This window comes from Poecilia mexicana, unplaced genomic scaffold (genome assembly GCF_051168715.1).
Source record: "Poecilia mexicana isolate PSO_F unplaced genomic scaffold, ASM5116871v1 scaffold_15, whole genome shotgun sequence".
NCBI classification, from domain to species: domain Eukaryota; kingdom Metazoa; phylum Chordata; class Actinopteri; order Cyprinodontiformes; family Poeciliidae; genus Poecilia; species Poecilia mexicana.
This window is the reverse complement of record NW_028263384.1, coordinates 18,059,380-18,085,459: the sequence shown is the minus strand read 5'-3', so window position 1 is coordinate 18,085,459 and position 26,080 is coordinate 18,059,380. Positions and strand designations below refer to the sequence as shown.

The following is a 26,080-nucleotide window of genomic DNA, read 5'->3' as shown; positions in this document are numbered from 1 at the left end:
AGGGTAGAAATGCTCATGAAAAAGTAGAAGATTAATGCCTTCCTTTTATTCGAAGAAATTGTCTTCAAATTAACAGTTTATGTTAATTGTTGCATACTTAAAATAAACAGCAAAACACTGGTCGAGCTATATTTTTATCCGGATCTGTACCGGTATTTGGCATGATCTATAACACATCAAGAATTAGATTTTTTTCTTTATTTATCACCCACCGTAAGCTTAATGGACTTATGCTCCTAAAGCCTTGCAGTTTCACAACAGATCACAAAAGTCAGAGTTTGAAACTTACTGTGACGTTTCAACCAAAAAAAAAAAAAATGCCAATCGCAATATGGCAGCCACGATGACGTACGAACGACGCTCATGGGACGTCTGTCTATGCCAGGAAGCTTTGAGAAAACCTAGCAAGCAACATGACATAATACGAACTGGTGATGTTGTGTAACTACATATCTTGTGAGTGACATTTTAAATCGTTGCTTGGTTACTGAATTTAATGTACCGACGTTATTACAGACAGTTCTGATGGTTTATTTATCATGTAATTTATGATTAGCTAACTGAGGCTGAAGAGCAGATTAGCGATCTTAGCCGAACAGCTGATGATGTGTTCCGCTCTCTGTTAGCTTAGCCAGCTAGCACATATGCACTGCCACATAAACAAAAGAAGACCGTGAAATGATCTGACGTTTATTTTTCTTTTATATCCACATTGTAACTTCATATGTTGTTCTGTTCTCTATTATACAAAGTGGTTAGTACCGGTGTTATAAAGTTAATCAGTCTTTATGTGTTAATGATCCCTTAATTGATATGCTTCAAAAGCAGTTCATGTATTGTATGGAAAGCTAACGTTTAGTGCTGCTGATTGTCAACTACTTGTAAATGTCTCTTCTGGACAATGTAATATATAATATAGACCAACACTGATTTTCTTCAGTTTTATTGTTCATAGATACTTGAAGGAACGTATTGTTTAAAATTTGGAACGTATTTTCACATCCTAATTGTTCTGTTTGCAGCTTCATCATTATGCCTGTAGAAGCTGCAGAGCCCCAGGCGTCCTCCTCCTTCTCCAGCCCGGTTAGTGCTGCTCTCACTCCAGGAGGCTTGGAGGAGGATGGATCTGCAAGAGGTTCTGCACTCTGTACTTTCCCTGAGAACGGTCATGGTTCTGAGGCAGCTGCAGCCTACCCTGCCAACACTGGACCCGGGGAAGGTAACAGTGGTAAGCTATTCTACGCGTTGTAAGAAAAAGAAAATCTCAAAAACGGATTCAAATAATCTACTGATATGATATGTGTGGCACGTCTAGCTGGCAAGCGGTCAGGGACCTTGCTGCAGATCGACCGTCAGCGCATCCAAGTGGCATCTGCCAGCTCCGGAGCAGATGAGCTGCAAGGCCTTGGTGTGTTTGTGTATGATCAGGATGTCCTCGAGCAAGGTGTTCTGCAGCAAGTGGATGAGGCGATCCATGAAGCGAGTCAGGCCGCGGCGAAAGCTGAGGCTGAGAAGGAGTACCAGTCTGTGCTAGATGACGTCCGGTGAGGAACACTGTTTGTAAATGGCTTGATTTGGTTCTTTACCATGCTTTTATGTTTTAATGAAGTGTTTTATTGAAATTTCCATGAGAAAACAACTGTTATATATGTGTTTAGTAACCAATATGTAAAAAAAAAATAAGGTCACAGGCAAAAAAAAACCTTGTTTGATGTGAAAGTATGAAGGCTTATTTAAAATTTTTTACAGGTCTGGGTATGTGTGGAAAAACAAATCTATGAAAAATTGTGTCTAGGCGTTAGGCCTAGTGTCTGAATTCTTCTATCCATCTACTTGTTTGCCCATCCATTTAGCTGTTGTTCTGTCCATCCATCCATTTAAATTTCAGACTGGAAAATTATGGAATTTTCACTTGGATAGGCAGCTTGGATTTCTGTCTGTCAGTGTTATTTTTATCTTTAAACAACAATAGAGTCAACAGTTTACCGGTAAAGCTTATTCTGCTTTGCTCGTGTGTCTTGCAGGTCTGTTACAGCATCTTTAAAACACATCAACAAGATTATTGAGCAGCTGTCTCCCTATGCAGCCTCCAGCAAGGATATCAGCAGGAAAATTGAGTCTGTGAAACGACAGAAAGAAAATAAGGTAAACCTGATGTGTATACACATTCCACACCAAATAACTGATCAATAAAAACAGTGACACTAATTGCGCAAAAAAAAAAAAAAAATGTGTTTCAGGAGAAACAGCTGAAAAAAGTAAGAGCGAAACAGAAGCGGCTTCAGGCCATACTGGGAGGAGAGGACATTCAGAGAGTGGAAGCTGAGCTGTTGGCAGAAGATGATGGAGAAGAAGGTGATGTGTTTTATGTTTTTATATTTCACTGCTTTCACATGTACTTTCTAAGCAATGTATACACTGCTGAGAGTTGTTTTATGTGATTATATATATATATATATATATATATATATATATATATATATATATATATATATATATATATATATATATATATATATATTGACACAAATATCTTGAATATTTCCAAGTAGGCAGAAATTCTTTTTATGTAATCCAGTTCAGATGGTTTTACATATAGAAAACAAAAACTATCTGAAAGGACTAACTGGCTTAAAAAATTATCCCTAGCTGAGAATTAGTGCACTTAGAGCACAAAAGAAGGCTGCCTAATCACAATATATGATTCACATTTCCCCCACATTTACTGTTTTTAATAGACGTTTGACTTTACTTGGGAGAGAGAAAATAACATAAACCTTGTTTGAAAAGAACAAAAAAAAAAAAAAAAGAAATCTAATATTAGACTTTTTCTTTTTATTGTCGCTATGATGTTGAATTTTCACCTGTGGTTTGTTCCCAGTCAGCTGTGTCATCACACATTTGCAAAGGACTTTGGATCCTGTTTGTTGCTGCCTATTAGGTGTGATGGACATAAAAGATTTTTATCTAACATGAAGATAGAGCAACAGTTATGCAACGCAATACAATTAATATATACTGTAGCTGGTGAGGCTCAATGACAAGCATTTAACACATTTAGTTAGTTAAAAAAATAACGCCCTGCTTCACTAAGGGCAGTTTCTAGGAAAAGTCATTTTTTATAATCTTTTCATTCAAATTACTGGTTGAAAACCGTCACCGAGCTTACTGTTTGTTTTCTTCATGTTAAAATTAGGATGATGCGTGCTCTTTGGCATCCAGAGACAATATGGGAAGAAGACGAACTTCTGTATCTAACTCTGCATTTTTGTGTGTTTTATCAGAATCTGGACCATCCACGCTGGGCAGCATGCTCATGCCGGCACAGGAGACCGAATGGGAGGAACTCATCCGGAAAGGTCACATGACTCCTTTCGGCACCAGAATCCCACAAAAGGAGGTAAAGAAGGAGCCTCGGAAACTGATGCTGGCTGAGAACTCAGCGTTTGACCAGTACCTGGCGGACCAGGCCAAGTTGGCCACAGAGCGGAAGAAGGTACCTCTTCTTAAGAAGAAGAAAAGTTCTGCACTCCACGTTTATGAGAGGACCAAAACAGGAAAAAATGTTTCCTCATCCAAGGACAACAAACTGAAGAAGCGCATGCGAAAGCTGCAGATAAATGCTTTGAAAACCCATCCAAAGGCTCGACCCAAGACTGAGCCAAAGCTTCCTAAGCCTCGGAGGAAACGGCACACAGAGGGAGAGCAGACAGACAGCGAGGGGTCAGAGTACCTGCCCAGTGATGAGGGACTGGACTTGGACCAGGAGGAGAGGGAAGCCATGGAGGAGGGCTTTTGGGATGGCAATGAGGATGATGAGTATGAACTAAAACTGTACAAGAAGAAAACTGTGGGGACAGGAAGGAAGAAAATGAAGAAAAACGACAGTGAGGACGAATACTCCCCTGAGAGTTCAGACGACGACGACGGCGACAATAACCGGGGTAGATCAAAAAAACATAAAGACGACGGGGATGTGGACTACTACAGGCAGCGAATAAGGTAAGATTAGTTCTCTCAAATTACGAGTGTATGCAGAGGTTAAAAAAAAAAATGTTTTTTTTTATCATCTGTATCAAGTCACATTTGTAAATTCTCAACCAGGAAAAGATTGACTTTTTTTTTTGCATCGAATTTGCAATGGCAATTGTGTAAATGGGCTATTGTTCTTGACTTTATTTAAGGTGAAAAGCAGTTGGTTTTGCTTCTCTGTAGTGCAGAGAAAGAGAGAGAGAGAGTTAATCCCAGATGAGATTGGCAGCTGTTTCTTGACTAAGCAAATTCACTCTCGGTTCCTCTCTTCACTCTCTGCTCTTGCACTGGCCTAATTATCCTTCTGCACATGGTTTTATGCTCTCATTCACCCCGATGCTCAAATAAATGGAAGAGCAGGCCTAATGAGATTTCATATTTATAGCTGCCAAATAAATTGTGTTGGCACACGTATTTTTCTCGACTCCCAGCAACTAAATGTCAATACAAATGGGCAGACATGTCACGGTGGTGAGGCTGGGCTCATGTGAAGAATGATATTATTAGAGTGGGCTGGATTTCTGGTTGGGTTGCAGGGGGCGAAGCGGGGCGGGGGCAGAAAAGTGTAATTAACTGAACCAATGCTTAGTCTTGACTTAATTAGAGAGTGCGGTCTCCCAGGCCCAGCTAAAGGACCGGTTTTGTAACAGGGTGACAGGACCGGGCCCAAATGAAGATGGATTCTTATCCTGCACACCTCACACCTTTCTGGGGAACTCACACTGCTAATTGTCTGTATCAATCTTCATTTGCTGCATGACGACTGTGCCTTTAACTGCCCTCTCCCCTGCACTGTTAAGACTCTCCTCTTTAAAATAACTTATTTTGTTGCAAAATCTCCCCTGTGCTCAGCGTAAGTGTTTACGGCCCGCCAACATGTGAAAACATCCACGTCTGTAATCGATCGATGCATTTTCTGGAACTAAAGTGCGTGGCAAATTCATAAATAAATACAATTGCTGTTCTATGTGAACTGATTCAGTGTGCAGACATGCTCATTATTGATTTCCTTGTTTCAGGAAATGGAAGCGACAGCGGATTCGAGAACGAGAGGAGAAGCGAGAAAGAGGGGAGGAGCTTACAGACGACAGTGACGCAGAGTTTGACGAAGGCTTCAAAGTTCCCGGTTTCCTCTGGAAAAAACTCTACAAGTAGGTTCAGTGTGAACATTTACAATTAGAAAGATCATAAGGTATCCACAAATGCTCACAAACTATATATCAACTATCAACTAATGTTATCACTGTACTTTCTCATAGAGTTCTCCCGCTGCTTTGGTTGTCCTTTATAAGATGATAATAACCAGAAATATTTTTGATAACTTGGAAAGAAACAAATGGGTTCATTGGTAATTTATTAGTGGTTACAAAAAAAAAACAACAAAAAATAAATCTGTCGGGGGAATGTGTGTGTTTTGTCAGCCGACTCCTTAACATCTGATAACTTGGATGTGTTTGGTCCCTGCAACATATTAATAACACCTCTAGGTACCAGCAGACCGGTGTGCGGTGGATGTGGGAACTCCACTGTCAGCAGGCAGGAGGCATCCTGGGAGACGAGATGGGATTGGGCAAAACCATCCAGGTCATCAGCTTTCTGGCAGGACTAAGCTACAGTAAACTGAGGACTAGAGGGTCCAACTACAGGTACACACACACATACACACACACACACACACACACTTGCACAAATAAACTGTGTCCAGAGACTGTGTGTCTGTATGGTATGAATATTTGATCAGGAGGATTTCTGCTTGAGAGTGTTCGTCTGAATTATTAAACGTGTTTCAATTATCAGACTCCTCACTTTCTTACTGCAGACATAAGAGAAAACACTTACGCTCTGCCTGCGTGTGTCTGAGGAAGACCGTTAGCGTCTTCACGGCTTCCTAAAACGAACCTTTTGACTCGTGAAATGTAGGCGGGCCAGGCGCGGGACGGCTAATCAGCCACAGAAATCGCGGTGCAGCGCTGGAGATAATCGTGTTTTGTTGCACAAATGACACTTTGTGCGTTCGATGGGTGGAGTCTCCCAGATGGTCAATACTGTGTCTACTACAGACGCCCACAAATTGATTGTTTGCAAACTCAATTATGGCCCAGTATCAATAGCTTCCACCAGTCAGAGGCTCATACCAGCCCATTAGTACACGTTGGTGTGTGTTTGACAATGGAATTGTAAATCTTTACAGAAGAGCTGAGGATATGTCCCATTAATTCCTTTGATTCTTAAGTTTAGAGACACAGTTGCAGGAAAACTTTGTGTTGTTTCTCTAAGAAGTATGAAGTTGCACGCAAACCGAGTTCATTTTCCCCGTTTCTCATTTGCCTCTCGATCACCACTCCGGGCTGAAACATTTATCTCTCGTGCTCGGTTCCAGATACGTCGGTTTAGGTCCAACGGTGATCGTGTGCCCGGCCACTGTGATGCACCAGTGGGTGAAGGAGTTCCACACCTGGTGGCCTCCTTTCAGAGTGGCGGTCCTGCACGAAACCGGCTCTTTCACCAGCAACAAGGTAATGTTTTTATTTGTGTGTGCTGGTGTCCATGTTTTAGCTTAAAATGTTTAATGTCCTCTGGGAGGCAATAGGTCTGGCTTTTCCCTTCCGGTGCTCATCACTTACAGCATAGAAAATAAAAAAAAATATATATTTTTTTTAATTTCTTTCTGCAGGAAAAGTTGATTCCAGAGATAGCAGCGTGTCATGGCATCCTGATCACATCGTATTCAGCTGTGAGAAATTTGCAAGACATTTTACAGCTCTACGACTGGCACTATGTTATACTGGATGAGGGCCACAAGATCAGGAACCCAAATGCTGGCGTCACCGTCGCCTGCAAACAGGTATCACTCACTCACACACACACACATATATATACACACTCATGAGGATGCAGAAAGTTCAGTAAGGTTCCATCTTTTATAGGTAGTAGGTAATGTTCTGAAGTTTCTTCCTTGCAGTATAGATAAGTTTTCAGTGTGAAAAGAGGAAGTCATCATGAGAATGTTCAAAGGCAACCCAGATTAGGTGAAAAATATTTCACATGCTTTCATTTTACAAAAATAATCAAAACATATCAAATTGTGTTTAAGCTTTGTCTACATCAAAGTCTCTGTCTGCCAAAAACAGATGACACTCAGCAAACTCACTAGTTCATCACAAAGAGAAGTACTTTTTTAAGAGTAAAATAGATTGTAATTTAATTTATCTTTATTTGTTTTAATTAAAGTGAAAGTAAGTCAAGTAAAAGAGGGAGAAAAAAGACAAAAACGGGACCACTGTGTTGTCGATGTCCCGCTGCTCTTTGTAAAGCATTAACAGATCAGCGGTCTGAGACAATAACAAGCCTTGAGGAGTTTTTCTGCCATTAATCGTGTCGTTAATATGCGGACTGGTATTCTCGCTTTCTTCCCTGTAGTTTCGCACTCCTCACAGATTCATCCTGTCCGGCTCGCCGATGCAGAACAACTTGAAGGAGCTGTGGTCTCTGTTTGACTTCGTCTTCCCTGGCAAACTAGGGACGCTTCCTGTCTTCATGGAGCAGTTTTCTGTGCCAATAACCATGGGAGGATACAGCAACGCGTCACCTGTCCAGGTACGTGACCCTGCTGTACGATGAAGGTCGGCCTGTCAGGCGTTCAATCCCTTTTAACTTGACGACAAGGAGAAGTGGCAAGCAAACTTGCATGAAGGCATTTTTGCGCACTTCTGCGTGGCTGGACAGAGGCCGCTCAGAAGGAAGGACAGTGGAGCAACAGAGCTATTAAGCCTGGATAATGTAGGTCTGTGCAAAGGAACTTTAGTTCTTCCCTAATGTGTGAGAGTGGAAGAGGATAAAGTAAAGAGCCAGCGAGCTAAATTGTAGCTCTTTGTCATTAGCGTCTAATCGTTAATAACCCACTGACTGTATAGATTTAATTATTTAAGATGGCTATTGATGCTTCTTCCGCTGTCGATAATAAAAACCTTTACTAATTATTAATGTTATTAAATGGTCAGAGAGGGCAAAGCTCTGCTGCTTTATCCTAGTCTTGAAAGTCGCAGAGCAGCTGCTCGATGCTACATGAAAAACACGTATATGTATGTCCAGATAGACGCGTGTGCAAACATATGTGTTTGGGGCTGGACTTAATGAGTGTGTGGAAATGGGATCCATTATCGGAGCGTGTTGCTTGCAGCCCCGTGTGGCTCCACTCAGCAGCTTGTGCTGAGATCGCTGGATCCTCTACTGCCCTCCTCTGATTCTTTCCCACTCTGACCTCCATTTAGCTCCGGATCCCTCCTTTTTATTTTCCCCTCCAGCATCGCCAGTGGTGTCTTTGATCCCCCTCCGGACCCCCCAGCGAGTTAATGTTTCAAAGGCTAACTGGCTTTTAGCGCTAGCTTTAGATAAAGTGTAGCAGAATGTTTACAGCGGGGGTTCCTGGGGATGGAACCAGGAGCTCCCCTCTCTGTTTCCAATAAAGCTGATCAGTCCCAGGGATGAAAGAGGAGGGCGGGCGCGAGTCCCCTGAGAGTGGAAGTGTTCTGGTCAGTGTTTACCGGCCGTCCTGAGAGGGACGGCAACGCGAGGGACAAAACGAGACAATCAAGCCACTCCAAACCGTGACGTCTGAAACGCTTTGAAGTGCGTGTTCATCTCTGAGATTTGCCGGCTGTGATTTTTTTTTTTTTTTTTTTTGTTTTGTAGGTCCAGACGGCGTTCAAGTGTGCATGTGTGTTGAGGGACACAATAAATCCTTACCTGCTCAGGAGAATGAAGGACGACGTCAAGGCCAACCTCTCCTTGCCTGACAAAAACGAACAGGTACTCCTCACACCTAAATCCTCTCCGCTGCGTCGCTGTTTTTCTGCTACGTTTCAGGTCTTTGAGCGCCTGATGACCTTGCATGGCTCCTGTCAGGTGAAGCCAGCTAATAAAGTCCCTGTAAAGTAAAAGGAGCTGGTATTCATTAAAATGGCTGGTCTCTGGTCTGTCCTCGTGGCTGATGCCGCTTGACTGCTCAGTCCACTTCAGCTCATTAAATCAGTCCCACAGGAAGGTGTTTTCTTCAACAACACCACCACCAAAAAAAAAACAAACAAAATCACATTGCTCCCACTAATTTCTCCTTTCACTCACTTCACTTCATCAGGGGCCTTTAAAGTGGACATTCACTGTCCGTTACTCTGTCCTGATGTGTTTGTGTGTGCAGGTGCTGTTCTGCAGATTAACAGAGGAGCAGCGGCAGGTTTATCAAAGCTTCTTAGATTCCAAAGAAGTCTACCAAATACTAAATGGTGACATGCAGGTAAGTCTCATTTAAAACTGATAAAATATCACATATCATAATTCTGGTTTTCGGAACTCCTTTTAATTCTCTTTTTCAGGATGTATGTTGCTTTCTCCTTAAATCTCTAATCTTGTATATTTAACTTTAAGACTTCTTCTTTGCTTTTTGCTGAAATTAATAATCAAATCTGAACATTTCATCATTTGACTGAATGCCAAACAATATAAACGAAGTGAGAAAGTAGAAAAAAATATGAAATAAATGCAACACAAATGGATTAAAACAAAATGGATAAAAAATATAAAATGAGTGGAGCTTTCTTAAATCACCTGATCTCACCAGCAGTTCAACGTTTTAAAGTTCCTGATATCGTCTGACTTTGAGATTTGAGTTTTTGAGGTTTGAGCCAGGACTACTACGCACAAAGGAGGAAAAAATTGTCGCAAGTTTGAATCCAGCTCAAAATTAAGGAATTACAAGACCATGTCTCTTATAGCCAAGATTGTGTCCCTTAAATTTGTCTGATCTTAATCAAAATTTCATGTGTTCTCAGACCAGAAATCCTGGATATTTTTGTCTTGTTCAGCTCTTCAAACTCTTGATCAGAGCCAAGAATGTTAGCCAAACAAATGGATCTTTTTTTTTTATTTCTTTCTGATGAACCTACATATCTTGGGTTCTGAGGCTTTTGGATTCATAATTAAACCGAAGCCCATGGAGATTAGTGGCACCGAGGAATGAAATGAAAAATCCACATGAATCTTACTTCTGAAATATCCTAACTTGTATATTTTAATAAATGAGATAGAAGCTCCCATTTATCAGAACTGACCAACTGGACGTGGTTGAAGAGCCATGGGTGACCATTGTTTGCACACACGCACACACACACACGCTCCCCCTGTAGATGTATTCAGTGGTCACTCTCAGTCCATTAACCACCATTACTAATGCAGTGACCACTGGGCCCTCATCATGAAACACAGCCTTTATTGTCTGTAAATAAATAATTTAATTCATTCCTGTTGACTAAAGTAAATGGGTTTATTTGTTTAAAAGCGCAGCACTGCACAGCCTTAAAACGAACAGTTTCTCTGCTCCGTAGGTTTTCTCGGGTTTGATTGCACTGCGTAAGATCTGCAACCACCCGGACCTTTTCTCCGGCGGGCCCCGAATCCTGAGGGGAATCCCAGAGGACCAGCTGACCGAGGAGGAACACTTTGGCTTCTGGAAGCGCTCGGGCAAGCTGATGGTGGTTGAGTCGCTGCTGCGCCTCTGGTTCAAGCAGGGCCAGCGGGTCCTGCTCTTCACTCAGTCCAGACAGGTCAGGAACTCAAACGCAGATATTTCTTTCTTTTTGTAAAGAATTTGATTTAGGTTTTTATCAGGAGGAAGAAAGAGGGTACTGAATAATATTTACATTTTCAGTCTGTTTCCTTTGAAAAAATAAAAAAAATCTGACAGTCGTTGCTTATTTTTGCCATTTCTCTCTTTTTAAATCCTGATCACAGTAAAACAGTCTCGTCAAGAAGTTTTGTATTTGTATCCAACATTCTCTCGTGTGGAAAAGTACGAAATTTAGAGATTAAAAATCTGTCGGAACCCTGCAGAATAAAGAGTTTACTTTTTGGTTCTTATTAGATCGTGACATCACATTTCCTGGCGTAAGTGTTTCGTAGACAGAGGAAGTGTGTGCATGTGACAGAGGCCCCAGCTGTTGCAGTCAATACCAATGAGATTAAACCTCAGAGGGAACCTGAGACCCTCCCTGTCGGCATCTCTGTCCATGTAATATTAATCTGCTCTAATCCTTTTAGAGCTAATCCAGACCTCAAACCCTGCTCTCTCCTTACCCCCCCCCTCACCCTCCCCGTCTTTCTTCACCTTCTCCCTCGTGTGCAGATGCTGGACATCTTGGAGGTGTTTGTGAGGGAGAAGGACTACTCGTACCTGAAAATGGACGGCACGACCGCGATTGCTTCCCGACAGCCGCTCATTGCTCGCTACAACGAGGTAAGGATTAACCTTCCCTAATGGCTCTGAGTGTTTCCCATGAAAATCCCGTCCTTAGGGACACAGTGCTGCAGTGGACCACTGCTCAGCCTGAGGTGGAGACACTAATTGATGTGCAATCTGTTGTTCAGAGTGGAATTTCTTCTTTAATCTGTATGTGATTAGTGGAAATATCGCTCGGCGCACGTTTGTCTTTAAAGGTACTTTAGAACTGTAATGCGTTTTAATTATTGCTTAGTGCTCTAAAAGGATGCACTACTTTATTAATGTCAGCAGTTTGAAATGTTGTGATGAAATGTGATTTTTGCCAATGATTATCAGAATAATGTGTGTAAAAGCCGTTGAAATGCTGCTTATTAACCACTGACATTTTTACCCCGGCCCCGCTTTGTTACAGGACAAATCCATTTTTATCTTCCTGCTGACCACTAAAGTTGGTGGTCTGGGAGTCAATCTGACTGGAGCCAACAGAGTTATCATTTATGACCCAGACTGGAACCCCAGCACCGACACACAGGTTGGACACTTGCATACTATAATTCAAATAAAACACTTAGCAGCTGCATTATTACTCTGGTGGTCCTATAGAGCCTCGCTAGAGTAGCCATGCCTCTTAAACTTTTTCACAACAAACTACAGTTTTATTTTCTTGGGAATGTATGTACATATTTTCAATTGGGAAATATATGCAACTTCTGGTTAATGCCTTCAGAAGTCACCTAATATATAGTCCTCCTGTGTGTAATTAGTATAAATCCAGGTCTGTGAAGGCCTCAGAGCTCATTAGTGAACAAACAACATCTTAAAGACCAAAGAACCCAGCAAGACAGGTCAGGGGTCAAGATTTGGAGAAGTTTAAAGCAGATTTAGGTTTTAAAACGACATACCGCTTTGTGAACATCTGACAAGGAGTTTGAAAGCAAACATGCCAAGATATGACTGTCCAGCAAACAAACAAAAAGCCCTAATCAGTTCCATACCTAATCAGCCAGGAGGCCTGTGGTGACACTGCAGGAGCTGCAGGTATCCATCGCTCAGGTGTGTCATCAGGAGAGCTAACCCAGCATGCCGTGTGGCAAACTGCCACGTGAAGAGGACACAGCAAACATGGAAGACAGTCCTCCAGTCAGAGGAGACCAAAGTGTAGCTGTTTAGGACTTCATGCAAAACGTGATTTGTGCTCATTCACCACGTCTTACGTCATACCTGCCGTAAGACGTGGTGGAGGCAGTATCATGCTGCGGAGACGCTTTCATTCACCGGGAACAGGAAATTTTGTCGGAATTTAATGGAAAATGAATGAAGCTAAATGAATGGCAATCAGGAATAAAACCATGACATGCTGCAGAAGACTTGAGACTTAAGGTTGACCTGTCAGTGGTGCAGCAACACTAAACAAACCCACAGAGCTACAACTGAATGGTTTAGATCACTGCTTATTCATGGCCCAGTTAAAGTCTGGACCTAAATCTGACTGAAAAAGTCATTGGTGCTGAATACAAATGAATGCAAACTTGTGTTTATGAAAGACAGATGGACACAGAAGGCGTTTCTACTAGCGCTACATGATGCTGAGACCAATCAAACGTTTGGCCCCTTGTTTCTATTTTACCCGTCTTTATTTTCTTCCAGATATTCATATTTACATGTTTGTCTCTCTTGCCGTAGCTGCTTCTCAATGCTGAGCGTTTCCGTCTTTCATGCTGACTGTCTGCTTGATTCGATGCGATGCGATCTGTCGTTCACAGGCTCGAGAGCGAGCGTGGAGGATAGGTCAAAAGCAGCAGGTAACAATCTACAGGCTGCTGACTGCAGGGACCATTGAAGAGAAAATCTACCACAGGTGATTTAATAGCCACTTTAAACATGCATGTAATCGCCCCTTATTACACACGCATAATAGATTCCAGAAAGCCTGAGATTTTAACACATTTTTGTGTTTGGTTTTGTTCCCTGTGACCTCACAGATCCCTGTTTCTTACTGCTCACCTCAGTTCGGTTTTACTATTTGCACTGTCCCACTTCTCAGTAATTGAAATGCTTTCCTGCAATATTAAATGGCCAATTGAGGAGTCTGAAACTGTTGCTGTGTTTGGCTTGTGTCGGTGCGGAGCTCTCGGAAAAAAAAAAAAAAAAAAGGCAGATTGAAGAGCTGCAGGGATTCTATTTTGATACCTGCAGCAGAGAACTTATTTAATTTTCTCATCCATCAGCCAAACTACTCTGCGGTGACATGATCAAAATTGCCTGCTGAGTTAAAAAGGAAAAACTAATTAGATACAAGTGTCTAATTCTGTATTATATCTGTTGCCATCCAGGCAAATCTTCAAGCAATTTCTCACCAATCGCGTTCTGAAGGATCCCAAACAAAGACGGTTCTTCAAGTCTAATGACATCTACGAGCTTTTTACTTTGGCTGATCCCGACGGAACGCAGGGAACAGAGACCAGTGCCATATTCGCAGGTCTGTCTGTCTGCTCTGTTACCAGAGAAAGGTTTTATGGTGCTTTTTATTGTAAAAACTGTATGCTGGCACATTTAAATTTGTTAGAAGATAATCAAAAGGGTAATTTGCTGTAGTTATTCAACTGAAAAAGTGCAAATTATGTGTACATTTAACGCAGTGTTTATTTGTCATGTGTTTATTACTGCTCATTTTTGATGATTGTGGCTTACAGATAATGAAAACCACAAAAATAGGTTTCTTAAAAACTTAGGCTATCGCATCAAACTATACAAAAGGAAGAAAAGAACATACTCCATAAGTATTATAGAGTATACTCTTTCATCTCTTTTCTTTTTGCATGAATTGCTGCATCAAAGCTGGTGATTAGCTTGATACTATGTGGAGATGTTAAGGCAGCCCAGGTTTTAGTAGCCGCCTTCATCTTCTCTGTATCGTTATGTTTGGTAATGCTCATCTTCCTCTTGAAAATACTTCATAGATTATTGGTGAGATTTAGGTCTCTGTCTGCTGGTCAGTGAATCACAGTGGCCATGGTCTTTATTGGTACTTTTGACTGTATAGGCTGGAGCCAAACCCTGTTGGACAACGAAATCAATGTCTGCATAAAACTTGTCGACTGAGGGAAGAATGAAGTTGTCCAAAATGTCCTAATAGGTGGTGGCTCAGACTTTTGGACTTGAAAATACACAGTGGGCCAAGTACAGCGGATGACATGACCCATGCAGCATCAACATTTAATATTTCTGTACTAAAATGTGAAAATTGTTCTAATTTAATAATAAGTGAAAGTACCTTTTGAAAGCCATATTCATCAAAAGTTACCAAAAAAACACTTCAGATACGTTACATTACAATGCATCGATTTCACTTTTTGAGTTGAATTAGTAAAATAAATGAAGTGTTTGTGGATATTCTGTTTAATGGAGATGCATCTATAACAACCTTCCAAACAAGATGAAAGAACAAACTTACAAGTTAAGTTTTTGACTTTAAACAGGCACTGGATCCGACGTCAAAGTACCCAAGAAACCTGACAGGTTAAAGTCCTCGCCCTCCATCAACGGCGTCAGCCATGATTATAGACGGTCTCCAGGAAAACAGAGAGAATCCGGTGCAGAGAACAGAAACTCGTTATCATTAGGACACTCCAGCATATCTCCATCCAGTGGAAACTCTCAGGGTAAATCAAACACGCCAACGGACAGTCGGAGCGCAAACCAGAATGCAAAAGATATAGAGATGAGCAATACTCCAAATATGCTTCTTATAAGAGATGGTAACGATTCGGGTTTAGTTGAGAGAGCAAACAGAAGCCCGACCTCGACCAGCTGCCACCAGCACAGAGACAAAGACAGAGGAAAGCACAGGGAGAAGAGAAAGCACTGCGACTCCACGGGTACGGACAAACGCAGGCATAAAAGACGGAAGCACTCCAGGGACGCTCGGTTCGAAGGTCACCGCATCTCTCATCTGGTGAAGAAACGCACTTTCAATAAACAAGAAAACGAAGAGACTTCGACAGAAGACCAGAAGAAATCCGACGATTACGTCTTGGCAAAGCTCTTCAGGAAATCCGGTAGGCTCAATGCGCTTCTGTAGTATTTGACGGGTGTCTCATGTTTGGTCGGGTTATTCATCCTACTTGGTCTTCCTCAGGTATCCACAGTGTGATGCAACATGACAGCATCATGGAGTCATCCAACCCTGACTATGTTCTTGTGGAAGCAGAAGCCAACAGGGTGGCTAAAGATGCACTCAAAGCCCTTAAGATTTCTCGGCAGCAGTGCAGACTGCCTTATAACAGACCTCCTCCCCCGCCTACTAAGTAAGTGTCCTCATTATTCCTGCTGAGTTTACCAGGAGCTTTGCTTGTTCCATTTCAAACATTATATTTTGCTTTTCTTTTTTTTTTTTTTTTTTTTTTCAGGAAACGTTTTGGACAAAAGAAGAATTCGCTCTTAGTCACGTCGTCTGCTCAGCCTGTCGCCACTTCTGTTAAATGCAAGGTAACAGCGTCACGCGTTTCTGTACTCTGTCGATTTCAAATTTGTAAGCTTGTGCGTTCACTTAAATATTTCCTGTTTTTAGGATGCTGCTGTTGTGAAGAAGTCTATCTCAAAGAAGCCAACTGCAGGAGCTCATTTTAGTGGGGAAGGAGGAGATGATGATTCAAACTCAGCCCTGCTGTCGTCCGCATCTCTGCTGGCCAAGATGAAAGCTCGAAACCATATCGCTATGCCTTCCTCCGAGGGAGCAGCAGCAGCAGAGGAAGAGGAGGAGAACGGCCCCGGAGCTCCAGCAACAAGCTCTCCTCCTGCTCCCCCCACTGAGCACGACGAGCTGCTGGTGGATCTGCGCAACTTTGTGGCCTTCCAGGCGAGTGTGGACGGCGAGGCCACCACGCAGGAGGTGCTGGAGTATTTCAAACCCAGACTGACCCAGAAACAGGCGCCCGTCTTCAGAGAGCTGCTCAGGAGCATCTGTGACTTTCACCGGACCTCCGGTCAGGAGGGCATCTGGAGGCTGAAGGAGAACTTCCGCTGAAGCACAGAGGAATGACTGTCAACTACAGGGGAAAAAAAAAAATACAAATCTTCCAGCTATTAGCCTCTTATGATGAAACTTCTGTCTTTTTGTAAATGTTCTTATTTGTGAAATACACACCAAACAGAGATGATAATATTTTGACATCAATCAGGAATTCAACATTTAAATGGTGCTTTAGGGACTCTTTCTAGGAAAGCCAGCTTACTGTCTGAAACTTAAGTTGCAGCGTTGTTGCACACGTCTCCATGATTTTTGTTCATTTTAATCTTGTCCTTGAATTCGTTTTTTGTGTCATACTGTCGAGCCATATTACCTCATATGCTGTCAGATGAATCGTTTCCACTTAAACCACCTCACTTTTGTTAGGTTTGTGATATTTTTCTATCTAGGGGAAAGTGTGAACTTTATAAATATCACTGTGCTGCGGATTTTGGTGAATTTTCTAATGACTGACTGATCCGTCTGTCTGAATAAAACGGACCTTAAGTTGCTTCATGTGGGGGGAAAAAAAAAATTCTGCCTGCCTTTTTGTAGGTAAAATGCAAAATACGGTAGTAAATTAATCACTGTATTTAACTTGAATTGAATCTCCTGTCTTTTCTTGCATATTTTTTGTGCAATAAACTTCTGCAAGAGGAATCAGATTTTACTTTAACATTTGTAGTTACATTGATTTAGGGTATATAACATTTTATGGTGACTATTTGGAAGAGGATGAAACTCACTTTAATCTCAGATTTTTGACATTTCTTCTCAAAACTCTTAGTAAAAATGTAAGGAATCAGGCTAGAGACTGAAATAAAAAATTCTATCAACATGAAACTCAAGGACAAAATGCTCATGCTTCAGGCCTCCACTTTTTTTTGCGCTGTAGCCCAAGCAGTAACAATCATAACTCATATCAATAGGTGGTTGTAGTCAGGTACTGAAATATGTGGTTTTCAAGTCAGACATTAATATACTCCACTGTGAGGTGACAACATGTTTTGATTTTATTTCTGTTAAACTGTGGAGCATGTGGAGCAGATTTTTGCTTGGGTTTGCAGTAAAATAGGCCGATACATTTCTTCTTTCAGAGTTATTTTCTCCTTAAATGATTTTTAAATCTCCTAGTTATAAAATGTTTGCACATTTAGCAAAAAAGAAAAGACTGTCAAGTAAGCAGATTTCATTATTGATGAAGGCAAAGCAATGCTTTTATGAACTGTGTAGGATTGTAGTTTGATTGTTTAGCTTGGTTTTAGTGTTGAAATTTGACTAATGAATGTAATTAATTATTTTACTGGCTTTCTTTTTTACCAATTCATAAACTGTTGAATCATATTTGATTATGATCAGATGTCTAGGATCTTCAGGGGGCAGTTAGTGATTTTTGCTACAACCTGACAGAAGGCATATCTCCTTTTAAAAAGTTAATAAAATGTTGCACATTGTAAAAATCAAATCAAATAGGGAAAAAAGCAAGTGGTGCATAAGTCCTAGCCATGACAAAAATGATTTTACAATAGATGATGAAAATCTCCACATATTCTTTGAGGCCTAAACCTGAGTTAATTACATTTTTATCTTAAGACCCTGTAGAAATCCTGTCATTTACCAGACATGCAAATTACAAAAAAAATAAAATAAAAATGAAAACTTTTTTTATGATTTGTTGAGGTGGTACCTAGCCTATAGCGCCCTGAGCAGTGAGCCATATTTTCCCTATGAAGACCAGCCTCTGGTTGTGCAACATCAGAAACCTCAGAAATTATATCTAAAGTTGTCTGGGAAATTTCAGGTGCAGGTCCTAATTCGGGTCAAGAAATCAGCAAAACTGGGTCTAATTGTAAAAAAGGAAAAAAAATAATAATAAAAAAATCCCTGCCCGCTGACACGGAGCTCTGTAATGTCGTTACAGGCGCTTGAGTAATCACCGGAGGATTCAGAGGAAAGACGCTGACAGAAAACAATCAGGCCTGCGCTTCTGTCAGAGTAGTCTAGACCAAATGTTGGGATAAAGTTATCAACTCTTATTTGATTTCAATTTTCTCCACGCACTTCACCGAGGTCATAATAACAACTTTATTTTCAGTGGTGCATAAATTAATTACGCGCATTTAATAACTAAAATATCATTATATTCCCCCTTTAATAACATAAACGCTGCACGCCAGGGAAACCCTTAATAGCGCGGGGCCCTGTAACTGGCCATTATCCGCCTGTAATGATATTACAGAACCAATTACGCGCCATTAGAAGGGATTTTCTGCACTTTATGTGGTTTAGTCCAATCCCGCACTCCTCTTCTAAATTTCAGCTGCTTCTCGAAGCCTCATTTTGTCTCCACCTCAGAGACGCATGGCGTCTGCGCTCTGCCGTCCCAGAAGCGCTTTAAAACTAATTGAAAGGGTCCCGCAGCAGATCATTTATCTGAGGAAGCGAAATAAATCGCGGGACCCCTTGCTGTGAACAAAATCAAAAATTTGGCCTTGCGAGTGCTCTACATGCGCAAGCCCTTGTAAAGTGGACCCCCTAACACACCCTGACGAGCAATTAACCCGCCCGACAGTCAATCTAAAACCCAAAAGCAGTCATCCTCCTTTTTTTAATATATGAAAGAACCAAATAAAAAGTGCAGCGGGTATGTGTGGATGTTTATGGTTAGGGAATATGCCTGACTCTGAAATAACAATCACTTGTGATGAATTTTTTTAGGCACCTTGGGCATGTCTCCCCGTTTCCTCTTCCTTTATTTCTGTCTTTCCACACACAACATAAACACACACACGCACACACACACACACGCGCACACACACACACACACACACAACAGGGGTTCAGGGTGAGAGAGACAAAGCCGTGATAATCCGATTAGGACCAATTAGGCGTGAGATTCTGCGACACTAGCTGAAAGCCTTAACACTCTGTAGACAGTTATACAGTTATAGAGACATCTGGACACTCCCAGAGAGAGAGAGAGATAGAGAGAGCGAGAGTTTGTGTGCGTGAGTGCGTGTGTGTGTTTGCGTGTGTGTGTGTGTGCGTGTGTGTGTGTGTGTGTGTGTGTGTGTAGGTGTGTGTGTGTGTGTGTGTGTGTGTGTGTGTGTGTGTGTGTGTGTGTTGGAGAAAGAGAGGAGAGAGCAGGAGGGATCTGGACACTCCCAAGCAGAGAGTCAGTGGGAGCGCAGCATCAGCCGCCTCTCTCTCCAGAGCGCAAACTCACTCTCATCAGCATCCCCACTTGCAGGTAGGATGCGTTCAGGTTTCAGCTCTGAATCCGTCTCCTCCGTTTTGTTTTAATCTGCCGCAAGATCAGAGTGGTAGCACTGAGGACGTCGGGGGTGGGAAGAGGCTGAAACTTTTTCTCTGTGTTCCAGGTTCCGAGGTTCGCCATCAAGGATGTTCTACTTTCACTGCCCGCCTCAACTTGACGGAGAGTGTTGTCGCTCCAACACGCGTGAGTGTTCCCCCCCGCCCCCCTCTTCCCTTGTCGTTTTCGTTCAAAGTGTGAGCTGCTCTAAAATATTTCCACTAATGAAGTTTTGTTTAGCGCCTGTGCGCCCAGTCTATAGCAGGCCGCCTTATTTTATTTATTTATTTATTTATTTATTATTCATTATCTTTCTATCATCTAAATAAATCTTGCAAAAGCGTTATTACTGTTGCTGCTGTTTCCAGTAGTACGATTTTCTTTCCCTTCATTAACTAATTCAAATCGTTTGCTTTATTTAAAAATAACAATAATATTTAAAATAAAAGAACAGGGTGCTTTGTGTTTGTCATAAATCCAAGGGTGGATATAAAGGGTTAAAGCGGGATTTTCCTTCTCTGCTTGTGGCAGTTTGTTGGCTGGGTTGGTGAGAAGCGCTGGTGGTTTGGCCCCGGGGCAGTGGGGCCCGCTTTGTCCCGGGCACAGATGTTGGGTGTCATGGCTCTTAGTCCGTCATGGTTCCCTTTAGACTCTCCGCATCAATGTTTCATGAAACAAATGGAAACAAAATATGATCGGTTGGCCAATTTTTTTTTTTTTTTTTTTTTTTTTTTTGGGGGGGGGCTTCTTTTTTTATTTAATTAAAAACAAATAGGCTAGTTCAAATTTCCCATATGCTTTAAAAAATTAAATAAGACATACACAAAGCTGAATTATAAAACGAGTTTCTAACATTTGATAAAATAAGATAAATGTCAATTACCTGTTTCTGTTATTATTTTTTTATTTGTATGATTTCAGTTAATTCCGGCGGTTTTGGAAACCACGCCCCGACTGATTTCGACGATGGATTTTTGCGGAGGAAGCAACGCAGAAACAGAACAACATTCACCTTACAACAGGTAATAACTGTGTTTCTTTTTTTTTCAGCAGCCAAATATGAGGACAAAACCACGATAGAGTGGACGGCTATTAGGCAAATACGAGCGGAGAAAAAATCACTGCGACGCAAAAATCGATGACAAGTTGGCAAAGTTTTAAAACTGGAGTTTTACCCTTGACATTAATAAAGTTGAGGGTCTTTCTCCGGTTCAAAGCCAATCAGATAAAAACAAACACGGTTTTTTGTCTCTTTGGTATTGTATATTTAGTTTTAGACTGATCGATAAAGTAGAAGGTTTAAAAGTTTGAGTTTTTCCTTCTCAAAGAAAGAAGGAAGGAAAGAAGGAAAGAAAGAGAGAGAGAAACATAATGGACATTCAATTAGTTGTACAAAATTGAACTGACAGTTGTGTGCAACCTCTTTTTGTGTCCCTGCAGTTGGAGGCTTTGGAGGCTGTCTTTGCACAGACTCACTACCCGGACGTGTTCACCCGGGAGGAGCTGGCGATGAAAATCAACCTGACCGAGGCCAGGGTGCAGGTGAGCCGCATGTAGGCTGCCGTGTCCTGTCACCGGGCACAGCTTGACCAGGCTAGTGAGGGGAGGATAAATGAAGCCACTCTGTCATCCCAACGATACACTTTAATAACATCAACGTAATGGTGAATATTAGATTAGCTTGATTAATCGGTCATTCATAATTAAGCAGCGATAATGTTCGGCACTAATTTGTCCGCGTCTGCTGAGGCAGGAATCGTCATCATCCGTGCAGATCCGGTGACGCACACACGGTGTGTTTGTTTCTTTTCTCTTTTCTTTCTTTCTTTTTTTTTTAAAGAGCGGACAAAAAGTCAGATTCCCCACAAACTCTCTCTCTCTGACTCTGTCCCACACTCACGACTTAAAATGTAACAATTGATATTCGGCTCCTGCCCTGCACATGTGCGCCGTTATAAACTTGGCCAGATGTAATTAAGTTAGGCGTCCTGTATGTAATTTCCCTGCATTCCAGATTTGCTTTTGGGTTTTGTTGTGCGCAGCAGATCTAATTGTAGGAAATATAATAGTTTGGCTTTTTGTTCCCCAGGGTCATCTTTACTATCGCTTAAACCCAATGGCGGGGCTTGATAATGGAATCCAGCGCTGTAAATTAGGGATTGTAAACAAATTATTCCCCCTCCTAATCCGATTACCGCATTCCTATTATTAAATCTGAACATGAATCCACCGCACTATGCAGGGGATATTAAACTTACATTATTATTAGAAAATAAATTTCCTTTCTCTTGTAGTGTTGTTGCCCCCCTCTCCTTTTTGTAAAGTGTCAATGGGCCCTCCCCCGCATTAAGAGCACGCAGCAAATTGAGATTAATGGAGCAATTATAGCCCATTCAGAGATGGGTGCGTGTGGGGGGGCGCGACTTCTAGCTGGAAGGTGCAGGGGTGAGATAAGTCCATTGGATGCATTGTTGTCCTGCCACGAAAATGTTGTCCCTTTCTCTACAGAATGAATGCATGCGTTTTGTTTGGCTGTTGACATCATTTATACCCTCCGCCACAATGGGGAGGATGCAGAGCGCATGCACGCAGACTCTAACCTCCATTCACACATCATGATTAATGCCTGCTAGAACCAAGTCCTAATCGAATCTGATGTTGTCAAACAATCACTAAATAGGGAAATAAACGACTTCATCATAGCTGCCTCTCTCTCGGGCAGCACAACTGTCAGTGGGAAGTCATTAAAATATGATAATGAAAAATTGCTCAATTAAATGTTGTTATAGGCACTGACCTTCAGTCGATTAAGATCCCAAGAACTTGGCTATATGTGTTCTTTGCTGTGTGGACCGTGAAGTTTTTGGGGATAAATTAGAGGGAGGTGGGGAATTAGAGCACTTTGTGGGTTCAAATACCTGCTTCATACCAACTGAGCTCATCTGATTCAGCTTTTCTGATTACAAAACCTAATATTATACTCGACAGGGACAGGGCCGTCCCTAGACATAACGCAGCATGAGGGCACACAGTCATAATCGCATGTACGTCCAACCCCGTTTACTGAGGCATATGCCTCGTGATCAAATTTCTTCTAAAACTGCCATTAATAAACACTTGATGAAGAATTTTAATTGTAAAGGTACTTGTATTTTAAAATTAACTAGAAAAGTTAGGAAAAGTAAGGATTTGTTGTATACACGTGTCCAAACCTGGTCATGTAGAAGGTTTCCAACTATATGTGTAGTAACTTTGGATGTGAAAATACTTTTACTAAAAGACCAACTAAAAGAAGACTAGAAAGTTGTGATCATATATTTGAAGAGACAGGCAGTCTAATGTTGTTCCCTTCACTAGTGTGTTGCCTAACAATGCTGTGCTATAAGCTTTTTTAAACTCTATGATGCCAGATGTATAATTTTTGATGCACACATTTATAAAACCTTCTATTTAACAAAACTGGTTCTTTAAAAAAAATGTAGTACTGACTCCAAAATGGCCACATAAACCCTCTAAGAAAGAGAGATTTTATAAATTACACAATCTTGCTTTTCTTATGGAGTAGATTAAACATATGTCAAAAATTGATTATTATTATTTAAATGACTCTTTAATACAGATATACATAACTTATTTTAACATCAAATATTTTCCTGAAAGCATCAACTGTTATTTTTTATGTATACAGGCATTTTTATTGGTCAAATATGTTTTTTTTTGTTTGTCTGTTTACTTATTTTCAATGGATTTCTGCCATGAGCTTTTTAGGACATGCAATTTTTTATTTTTTTGCCATCAGTTATGATGCAAAAAAGAGAATTTGGTGTGATATTTCAAATTCAAAATGCTTCTTTTTTTTTTAAATGATTCAGTCTTTATAATGTAAATTTCTCTTGTTTTTAATTTTTCAGGCTTCTTTCTTTACCTGCCAGTATTTGTCAGATAGATCTGGTTTTGTCCTTATTTGGTTAGATTTGGATCCAAATTATTTAGTTATTATTTTAAAATGAATATTAAGAATTTTCATCCAGAATCCAAAAAAAAAATCATTATTTTTTTTGTTCCTCACAGTCGACGTCACACCTGCTGAAGACAGCAATGTCTCTCAGTGTCTGAAAGACACATATAAAATTGGAAGTCCCTAATATCTCCATCCTTTTTGAACTGAATTTGACTTTAAATGAATCCAAATCGAGAAATTGATGATTTTACAAACTGAACTAAAGTGCATATTTTTAGAGTTTCCTTCTTGCTTATCTAGATAAAGTCAAGCAGCATTTCTTTTAGTGATTTTGATGGAGAATGAACAATATTTTATCATACATTACATTATTGCTAATCAAATTTAAAGTAATCTATATGTTATTTTTTTCATGTATGTCTTGGATAATGATCTATTGCACTACATTAAAAAATATATATATTTCACCTGTGACATGCTAAGATAGTTTGCAGCAGAAAATCTTTACAAGCTAGATATTTAAGCTCAGTCAATATGGATAGAAGCCTCAAAATGTCTCTAATGCATTAACATTTACTGGTTTGCAGGTTTGGTTTCAGAACCGCAGAGCAAAGTGGAGGAAAACAGAGCGAGGGGGCTCAGAACCTGAAGCTGGGAAGGAGCCGCTGAGCGATGGCACCCCTCCATCTCGCAGCATCAACTCTCAGTCTCCGGTGGACCACGGCAGGAAACAGAAAGAACCTCTGGAATTACAGCAGAGGTAAAGGAAGGCAGACACAGAAATGTCGTGAAAAACGGCTGGAGATTTGTACTGGAAATCCATCAGAATAGGTATCTCTGATGGACCCTCACTATATTCCTCTTCCCCCACTCTTTTTAAGTTTTACTTTGAATTTGTTTATGTGTATATGTGATAGAACTAGTTTTTGCGACTACATGAAGCACTGTTAATAACATTTTCCCTATTATGGACAATAAATTATACCTTGATGTTGATGTTGTTGTACATTATTATAATAAGCATGTAATCTTCAATGAATCGTTAAGGTGCAGTTTGTCTCTTGTCTCCAGCATCAACAGGACGGTGGGTCCAGGTGGTCCATTCTTCCCATCATGTATTCCAGGCACGCTCCTCAACTCTGCCACCTACGCCCAGGCCCTCTCGCATGTCGCTACGCTCAAAGGTGAACATGATTCTCATTACCCGTCTGATGATCCTGTTATTGCTTTTAGGGACTTGTTATGAATTTAACTTTATTCTTATTCTTATTATTTTCCAGGGAATGGTTTGTGCTCCTGCTGCGTCTCTGACCCCATGGGCTTGTCCTTCCTGCCTCCCTACGGCTGTCAGGGAAACCGCACAGCCAGCGTCGCCGCCCTGCGCATGAAGGCCCGCGAGCATTCAGAGGCCGTGCTGCAGTCCGCCAACCTGCTCGGAGCCGCAGCCACACCAGGAGCCAGCGTGGGGGTCCTCTCCAGTGTGGGCTCGGCCGGGGTGGTCCGGCCCTCTGCGGGACCCGCCATCGAGGTGCCCGGCGGCGGCCTGAGAGGGGGAGACAGCTCCAGCCCAGGCACGGCTACTAAAGTCCCGATTCTGGGAGGCAGTCCTGACAAACATCCTCACTGCTCCAAGGAACCTCTGGAGAAGAAGTGAGGAGCTGGACACAAACGTGGATGTTGCTGATAATCTGTGATTTTTTTTTTTTTTGTGCCTCCTTTCTTCTTTTTCTTTTCTGCTCCGAACTGAGCAACAAAGCACAACTACTGGCTGACTCCAGAAAAATCCTGGGACAGACGTTTTGTATGGATGCAAACAAATGTATTTATTTGATTGTAAAGTATCCTGCTGAGAAACGCTGAATAACTCAGTTGTTATTACGCTTGAAAAGACAAAACTTTGTTTTTTTTTTAACCTTTAGCCATCTACATGCACTCTTGGGCTATATTATCTATAACATAGATGCATTATGTGTGAAGCAGAGGCCTATCATGTGGGGACCGTTGCTAACATTTTGAATGTCAGTGCATGAAGAGTGTATCATTTTATAAAGATAAAATGATGGTAGGACTGAGGATTTTTTTTTAAGTCAGCAGTGACACAAAACAATGATTTCTATTGATTTTTTAATTAATTTAAAGTGAAAGTGCACTTTAGTAATAATCAGCTGTACTCCTTGTAAAAAAAAAAAAAGAAAAAGTAATTGACATTGTCAGTGTGTGTATTCAGTTATCCCTCGCTCTCTCTTATCACATCTGTAGTGGCAGCAGACAGGGAACACACCAGTCCTGTTGTGACATGTTCTTTAAAACAATTAAAGATGTAGTCACTCATGTTCCTCTCCTGTTGCCTCTCGCTCCAGCCATCTGTTCTGATACATTATTTATGAGCCACTCTTAAAGCCGGGAGAGGACGCCTATCATTTATTTACTTTTAGGAACGCTCTCTGTTCCTGCTACTAAACATTTTTTTAAAATAAATTGCATCCATTAAAA

The 26,080-nt window shown here is 41.2% G+C and overlaps 2 protein-coding genes across 2 annotated transcripts; both read left to right on the top strand.

The window, feature by feature from the left end:
• Positions 1-226: 226 nt before the first annotated feature.
• ercc6 (excision repair cross-complementation group 6) lies at positions 227-16,973 on the top strand. Its single transcript, XM_014982534.2, has 22 exons — positions 227-456; positions 1,023-1,228; positions 1,316-1,544; positions 2,025-2,145; positions 2,241-2,355; positions 3,285-4,002; positions 5,052-5,183; positions 5,520-5,678; positions 6,413-6,548; positions 6,707-6,877; positions 7,453-7,629; positions 8,725-8,841; positions 9,230-9,325; positions 10,413-10,631; positions 11,210-11,320; positions 11,718-11,837; positions 13,069-13,163; positions 13,639-13,784; positions 14,785-15,363; positions 15,444-15,612; positions 15,715-15,793; positions 15,876-16,973. Exons 2-22 carry the CDS (start codon positions 1,033-1,035, stop codon positions 16,329-16,331), a joined length of 4,341 nt encoding a protein of 1,446 aa, XP_014838020.2. The 5' UTR covers positions 227-456; positions 1,023-1,032; the 3' UTR covers positions 16,332-16,973.
• Positions 16,974-19,659: 2,686 nt separating this feature from the next.
• drgx (dorsal root ganglia homeobox) lies at positions 19,660-25,784 on the top strand. Its single transcript, XM_014982533.2, has 6 exons — positions 19,660-19,773; positions 20,548-20,648; positions 21,067-21,168; positions 24,175-24,347; positions 24,659-24,771; positions 24,868-25,784. Exons 1-6 carry the CDS (start codon positions 19,716-19,718, stop codon positions 25,239-25,241), a joined length of 921 nt encoding a protein of 306 aa, XP_014838019.2. The 5' UTR covers positions 19,660-19,715; the 3' UTR covers positions 25,242-25,784.
• The last annotated feature ends 296 nt before the right edge of the window (positions 25,785-26,080 follow it).

What these genes read in the sequence shown, in the direction of transcription:
- ercc6 (XM_014982534.2), top strand. Translation starts at nt 1,033, where the DNA reads ATGCCTGTAGAAGCTGCAGAGCCCCAGGCGTCCTCCTCCTTCTCCAGC. An exon ending in GACCAGTGCCATATTCGCAG is followed by an intron (nt 13,785 to 14,784) that starts GTCTGTCTGTCT and finishes GACTTTAAACAG; the next exon opens with GCACTGGATCCGACGTCAAA. An exon ending in CCTCCTCCCCCGCCTACTAA is followed by an intron (nt 15,613 to 15,714) that starts GTAAGTGTCCTC and finishes TTTTTTTTTCAG; the next exon opens with GAAACGTTTTGGACAAAAGA.
- drgx (XM_014982533.2), top strand. Translation starts at nt 19,716, where the DNA reads ATGTTCTACTTTCACTGCCCGCCTCAACTTGACGGAGAGTGTTGTCGC. An exon ending in CAACATTCACCTTACAACAG is followed by an intron (nt 20,649 to 21,066) that starts GTAATAACTGTG and finishes GTGTCCCTGCAG; the next exon opens with TTGGAGGCTTTGGAGGCTGT. An exon ending in CCTCTGGAATTACAGCAGAG is followed by an intron (nt 24,348 to 24,658) that starts GTAAAGGAAGGC and finishes TCTTGTCTCCAG; the next exon opens with CATCAACAGGACGGTGGGTC.